This window comes from Austrofundulus limnaeus, unplaced genomic scaffold, assembly GCF_001266775.1.
Source record: "Austrofundulus limnaeus strain Quisiro unplaced genomic scaffold, Austrofundulus_limnaeus-1.0 Scaffold325, whole genome shotgun sequence".
Taxonomy (NCBI): domain Eukaryota; kingdom Metazoa; phylum Chordata; class Actinopteri; order Cyprinodontiformes; family Rivulidae; genus Austrofundulus; species Austrofundulus limnaeus.
In genome coordinates this window covers 414,319-421,580 of record NW_013952727.1, presented here as the reverse complement: position 1 = coordinate 421,580, position 7,262 = coordinate 414,319, and the positions used below count along the sequence as shown (strand labels likewise).

Here is a 7,262-nt window from a genome sequence, read left to right as displayed (position 1 = left end):
TTTAAGGCTAATTAAGGCCTTATTTTTGGATTGATGAATTCAAGGCCTTTTAAGACTTTTTAAGGATCCGCAGGAACCCTGTACTTGGGGATTCAAATCTTGAAACAACATTCTATACATTAATATATTACAAGGCTTTGGATAGTTTGTCATCATACAGTGCATCAAAATACCACCTCTGGCTTCTGTTTTCCTCACCTGACTTTACGTATGACAGTTTTGTTGAGCAAGAGGCGCAGGGTGAAGAAAACTATGCCTTGGACGATGGAAGCGATGAACATCTTCCCTAAGGCCTCTGAGGAGAATGGGTCTTTATAAGCATCAATTCCGTAGCCGCTGAGAATCTGGACCTCGATGTTCGATCTGGCCAGCTGTATCAGACCGTTTCCAAAGTTGAACTGAGGGAAGATGAGGAATGCGTTGCAGAGGTTTTGGAAGATATCTTGGATAGCCTGCAGGAGGACAGAACATAATATATGTGTATTTTTTTTATGAAAGTACAACAGAAGAGAGACACGACCATGCAAAAAATGGGTTTATAAATTTCATTGTGGAGTTTCAAACACAGGCATCTTSACATTGGCCATTTATTCTGACCTCTGGTTTGTGCATTGCTATTTGTCCAAGAAAGTACAGAATGGAGGTGGACAGGATGGTGTTCATGCTGATAAAGAGGTTGATGCAGACATAAGAGATGAAGGCAATTTCCGTATCTTTGAAGACTTCTGCTAGCAGATACATCCAGGGGAATGTAGAAAACCTGAGGAAGAGACAAAAGGAGGAATATTTTAAACAAATCATTTACTAAAAATAACGTTATACTTCACCTCAAAATAGACTGGGTCAGCTTCAATACAGAAAACATTCAAAGGCGAAAAACGAGGACTTGAGGATTTGGATGGCTTTTGTTTTTCCTCTCACAACTGCATTATCTTAAATGATGCAAACTTGTGTTTTTAGGCAAAGGAGGTAGGGTGGGACACGGGGGTCTTTAACAGATTAAATAATAGCTGTGAGCTTGATGAAAGGCAGCACCAAAGARTACTGAAAGGCGAAAATGGAAAATGCTATAGCATGAGGAGGGTAAACATTCAGTCACAATGCCAAAACAGACAAAGATAAATGACTCCTCTCTTTATTCCCCGTGGTGGCAGCACATCTTTCAGCCTCCTCTCACATTATCTGCTAGTTGTTTGGGTCAGAGAGGGACACAGAAAAAAGAATGTAGAAATAAATAATTATATGAAAGKTGGGAATTGAAGGAGACGTAAAGTAACAGAAAGAGCCAGACAGAGACAAAGCATTTGCGTGTCGTGTCCAAAAAAAAGGTGCTTGGTAGGCAGACTGCGAGTGCCAAGCATGACAAGGAACAGAAGCAAGAAGGCTGCAGACCGGACCAGGTGGGTGCAGCCTGACAGATGGAGCATTGCGATTACTCATTGCTTGGGAGGGAGACATCTGTCTGATAAATGAGAGGCAGAGTGCTGACTTGGCCTTCAATAGTACAGAGCCCACTATGAAGCCTGAAAACAACGACCTACATAGGTGCCCAAACTTCTACTACAGTGACTGAATGACATAAACGGGTTGTGTAATACAGACGAACGAAATAAAATATGTAATTACTTTTGATACAGTTCTGAAGTCTAAATCTTTTGGTCTGATTGATTTTAAAACCTTCTGAGATGGCAGCCATCACTTGTCTCACACTAAGTTACACTGTTGCTTCCTCATCCGGTTCCACCGTTGTCGTGTCTTTGGCCCAAATGGGATAAACGATTCAAAAGCAATTTTTATAACAGCCTTTCAATCCTGATGCCATCTGCCTCCGGAAGGAATTAAAATAAAAAACAAAAAAAAAGATCTGTGTTTACATTTGAACAGCAGCAGCCTCCGTATGCTCTGTGCTGAAATTTAACCTCATAGCACACATAGCAACACCCATTAGAGACTAGAAGTCCCAGTGCATATGTGGAGAAAGGCTGTGGTAGATGTAGGAACATTGGGATATCCTCTGTGGAGAACACAAGGTCGTTTTTTACTGATTTACAATTTGACTTTGTGCCAGAAGAACGCTTTATATGCTCAGGGTTCATGTGGAGGATTCTGCTCAGACTAACACGAAGCCCATATCTATGAGCTTTTTTTTTTTTTTTTTTTTTTTTTTTGGGGGGGGGGGGGGGGGGGGTATAAATCACCTGTAGTTGACCTCCAAATGATTCTTAAACTCTTCTTGTTAACTACTGCTGCTGGATCAGAAGTCCTTAGGCTTTCCAATCTAATGATTTTTTATTATTATTTTCTATCTGACATAGTCAAGAATTGGTTAAAATTACCTCACAGACATAAAAATAAAAATTAAAAATTAAAAATCCGGAATACAACATATATAGATGACACCTTCTTTTTTTAATTACTGACCCAAAGAGCACAAAAAGGAGGCTGACAGCTCCCAAATTTTGCCGCTCTGTGAAGGCTGGAATTTGGAAAGCGGCAATCACACAGATGGTCAGAGTCACAGGAATCAAATAAATGACCTGTAAAGAAAGAACATATCTGTAAATGCATTTGAAATAAGTGAAATAAAGAACAGATTATGAAAAGATAATATTAAGAAACAAAAAAGGTCCTTTGTAATATAAATTCTCTTTTTATTTTACTGAAACACATTTTAATACAGGTTCTGGTTTCCTTTAACCCGTTTAGTGAGAAGAYGTTACCATGTCATAGAAGAAGTTCACAGTCCAGTAGAAAGTCTCGCTGATGCCAGCAATGTGCTGGAGCCTCTTTGACCCACTGTTGTGCTCAGTGACTTCATAGATGGCGAAGCTGGCAGTGGTAATTGAGAATCCGGTCAGCACACACACAGCCACGAGGATCTGGAGCACTCCCTCAATGCTGTGAGGAAAAGACCAACGCAGATGACGTGATTAAGTGTCAGCWASTTGAATTACTATCATTCAATCATATTCGCGAGCAGCATATTTCTACGGTGCGCCTCGTTATTTCTAGTAATGCTGCCGTCCCCTCAGAAGCGAGTTCAAATGAATCAATATACGCAGATGGGGTAGATTCTGTTGAAAAATGTACATTTTGCACAAAAAAAGGGTGACCTATTTAAAGTTTTGCTCAAAATGATCATTTACAATCCTTGCTGAGATCGGACTCATTTAAACTACTGAAGTGATGTCCAGTAAATGAAATCCCATTAATAACAACTTTGTGGAAAAAGATGTATGCCTCAGTAATAACAAAATAACAAAAAAAGGAAAAAAAAGAGACAGCATCTTCAAACGGTGCTTGTGGTGCAGTCGAGGCAGGGATGCTGCTGTGAGTCTACACAACCCATTGTCCAGATTAGACAACAGAAATCTATTTGAAGCTTTGATCCATTAGTTATAGCGTCCAACACGTGTTTGTGTCTGGTCAGAACTGGTTTATTCCCCTTTTTCCTCATTCCTCGGCTGCACGTGACCAAACCACGCTCGCCACTCTCCTCTAGCTGGGTGACAACACCACCGAGCACACCGACTGTCTTGCACGAGGCCGAGGAGAGCACGAATCTGGCACAGCGACCAAGAAGGRGAGGAAAGGGGAACAGCAGAGAGGGACATGCGGTGGGCGTTTCAGGGCAGCACTTACTACAGAAGAAAGCCGGGAGCAGCAGCTACAGAGCAGGCTTGTTATCGGCGCGGCCAAGATAGCTTTAGAAATGTTTCCCATGGGCTGAGCTACAGCATGGTGAGAATCAAGACATGTGGAGGAATACATCTGCCATGTCTTTAACAGAGCACAGGCCAAATCAATATATCAAGTGCGAAAGCCAAGTATCACCCCGAAAGGAAGGGGGTGAATGTCTAACTGCAGCTGCGGCAGCGGCAGCACCTCCAGAGGCTACACTACCTGTCCATATGAGGAAACCATTGATAAATATAAACAAATCGGTTAGGATTATTAAGTTAATAAGTTACTCCAATCCACTACTGGATTTAATTTGATCCTTTGGAACACAGACATGTTTGCATACATGCATATAAATAAGTAAGGCCTCTAGAGCACGATGTGGAGCATTTTTAATAACCTAACATTGGGAAGTTGAGGAAAATCAATCCACCTCAGTGCCACCTTCAAGATAAACACTCATTACACTGGGACTCGGATCAATAGAGTGAGCTCAGAGAAATCCATTTAGAAAATCAAATATGGGGTAAATACTGCTGTCATGTATCCTCCAGCACTAAATCCAGCCTGAGTTTAATGTCTAGGACCGGAAAAATAGGATGGCTCTATAAATTATGTCAGGCCAGACAAACAACAGCCATCAGTCATATTGACCTGAGTAAATTAGGGATATTTACTCTAATTAAAATGAKTTTGCACATTTATTTGTGTCGTTTTATGTGTTTGCAATATTAAGGTTAGTCCTTACACTGTATCTTCATCATCCTTCCGGCCAAAATAAGGATGGCTGGACACTGAAATGGCTGTAATAGAAAGAAACAGGGTATTATATTATCAGTGATTAAAAAAAAACAAGTACAAAAACAGTGCACACAAGCTATTTTTCAGCACAGAAACCAAATGAACAATGATGTTCTCTTAGCCTGGAACACAGTCAATTGGAAAATATAGAGCACGGTGATTTCATTTGCCAGTGCACACAGAGAGAATTGAATTTACTTTRTCATTTTCTCATGGTCGTCTAGACGCTCACAGACATAAACTGCTCCTCTTCGTTTGTTTGTTTGTTTACATTTCCTCTGATAGGAAAGTGTGTGTCCTAAAACATGCCAGCGTCCAGAGCCAACAGGGAGATCAGTGGAAATGTTAGGCTTTACAGGCAAATCCTTCGTCAATTATTGAAYCTTCATTAAAAATAACCAGAATTTCAATTTTGCACGATTATGTTTGTCTTTTTCTTGACGAGCTACAATCATAAACATTTGTCCAAATATAACTAAACGTGAAAATATGTATATAGTTGAACAGGGTTTCTTTTCATCTCATATCTTGTAAGCGTGGCTTAAAAAACAGCTCAGAATATGCATTTTTTTTTCTCTCCAGGGAATTGCACAGAGAGTCTTCCAGTACAAAACACAGTTCCAAGGGGGACTGATCAAATCTATAGTCATGACAGCAGAGATTGATGGACTGGAGTGTGATGGTGCATCTGCAACAGTGGGAGGTTGTAATCAAAAACCCTGCAAGACTGGGGTGAAAAGAAGCAATTTGTGGATGAAATCTAAAGATTCCTAATGTTCCTCTGACACTATAGCACACAAAACATGGCTGGTCCCCTTAGAAAATAATTCCTCTGGACCTGCACCCCTGTAAACCTCCACCACCATGGGTAACATCTAAATGGTTATACATCTATACCTTGGAGCRCATTTTAACATGCATGTCTATTCTTGTGTGCTTGCACTTATGTCCACAAGTGCCCTTTTGTTCATACATTTGTGCAMGTGTGTGTTTGTGTACTCTTGCTTGGGGCCAGATGGTTAGGGTGCTACTCAGAGCTGAAACGAAACTGAAAACGTGGGCCAGCCTTTGCTTCTCTTCAGCGCCGTTCCCCAAAGAATGGCACAAATTAGTATGCCGCATGCATAGGGCTGTTAGTGTAAAGACACACAGCACCCCCTGGCTTAAATCTAGCAAAATGATCCATGAGTCAACACACTGTTTACAGCTGTCTTTGTATTTAGTGCACTAAAACATGCCGGCTGCGGCTTTTTAATGCTGATATCTCTGTATGTTTTACAATAACAAGGACATAGTTTTGTTTAAAAGGATACCAAACAAGTCCAGCAAAAATAAAGAGAATATGCCATCTCTAAAATAAAAAAAACTGCATTATTTTTACAACACATTATTGACTGTTAATAAAATTAAATGTCAATATCGGCATCCTTTACCTGAAAGTAACATTTTAAATGTTTTATTTATATCAAACTTACCATATTTTTGTGGCTTTTTATCAACTGGGATATTGGAGCGCAGGATRATGTTGTTGAGAGTGTTCAGGTAAGCGGGCATTGTGTGGTGACCCTCAGGATTGAACCAAACCTACAACCATAAAAATCAAATCTCTATATCATGCCTCTAGATCAGGAAATCTATATTAGATTTCTATAATAAWAAAAAACAGCTAAAAGATGCAGAGAGCTTAAGACATCTCCATCTGGAAACATTTACACACCGGAAAAAAAAGGACAATTGCTGCAGTAAAGCATATTTATGATGACACTGATGGTGCAACAATCCAGCTCCATCTGCAAATATTAATCTTGCAGCCAAAAGATTTTAATTGGGATGTCATATATTAACGTTTAACAACTCGTTAGTATGGCATTTCAAGAGATAATTAGTCGTGGAGTGAGGAAGCAGGAGGGAGAGAGCGTTACCTTGGACAGTGTGCGGTTTTCAGGCACTGCAGTAACGTCCAATTTCAAGTTGGGCGGGAGAGGCATGCCGAAAGCAAAGCCTCCATACCTGAAAAATCCAAGTGGACACATTGATCAAAACAAAGAGCTCTGGCTGCCGCTGAGAAACTAAATGTGACACACGCTGTGGATTTTCTTTTTTTTTTTTCTCTTTTCGGTTTGTTTCTTGCAATCACAGTAAATATCCAATGAAGAGAGATAAGAAGCATTCAAAGGGAGAAGCATTTAGCTCCTCGGAAAATGTACGAAGATGAGTTTCTTCAAGAAGCCATTTAAGGCTAGTTTGTGTCAAGCAGAGCAACTGAAAAAAGTAAGCTTTGAGGTGGCAAAGTGATTTGTACAAATACACATTCTTTTGTGAAGCTTCTCCACTGACAGGAAGCTTTTATTTTAGACACCGATAAAAGGCTTTGTGAATGAGTATCTATAAAAGATGAAAATTATCCCAATATCATTTCAATGTTTTTCAAAACAGCTAAATAGCCCATCAATTTCTGCAACATACTTTATTTTAAAGGGATCCCCGATTAGTTGTAATATTAGTCTTTATATGATAAACATGTACTTTAACTGTAAAATAAAGACTAAAAATGCTGTAGGCTGTTTAGTTTTTTATAATTTTTAAACAAAAAGTTTAAAAATACATTACACGGATGGGGCCATTTTATTTAAATGCTAAGCATTCTGGGTAAATGATGACATCAACCAGGTCCTCAGTGCGAGGCTGCTAGTGAGCTATATCCACCCTGAAGGTTAACCTTGGACAATATCTGATGATCGACTCTTTTAAATGAAACCAGAGAGCGTTGACAGAGAGGA

General features: G+C 39.8%; 1 protein-coding gene across 1 annotated transcript in view; it reads right to left on the bottom strand.

The window, feature by feature from the left end:
• The window catches only part of abca12 (ATP-binding cassette, sub-family A (ABC1), member 12), a gene marked incomplete in the record, with an annotated part of 71,474 nt that overhangs the window by 11,890 nt on the left and 52,322 nt on the right, over positions 1–7,262 (bottom strand). The window contains 7 exon segments of the mRNA XM_014022341.1: positions 199–452; positions 598–760; positions 2,422–2,537; positions 2,721–2,898; positions 4,430–4,484; positions 5,958–6,066; positions 6,405–6,492. Coding sequence (XP_013877795.1) covers positions 199–452; positions 598–760; positions 2,422–2,537; positions 2,721–2,898; positions 4,430–4,484; positions 5,958–6,066; positions 6,405–6,492 — 963 coding nt within the window.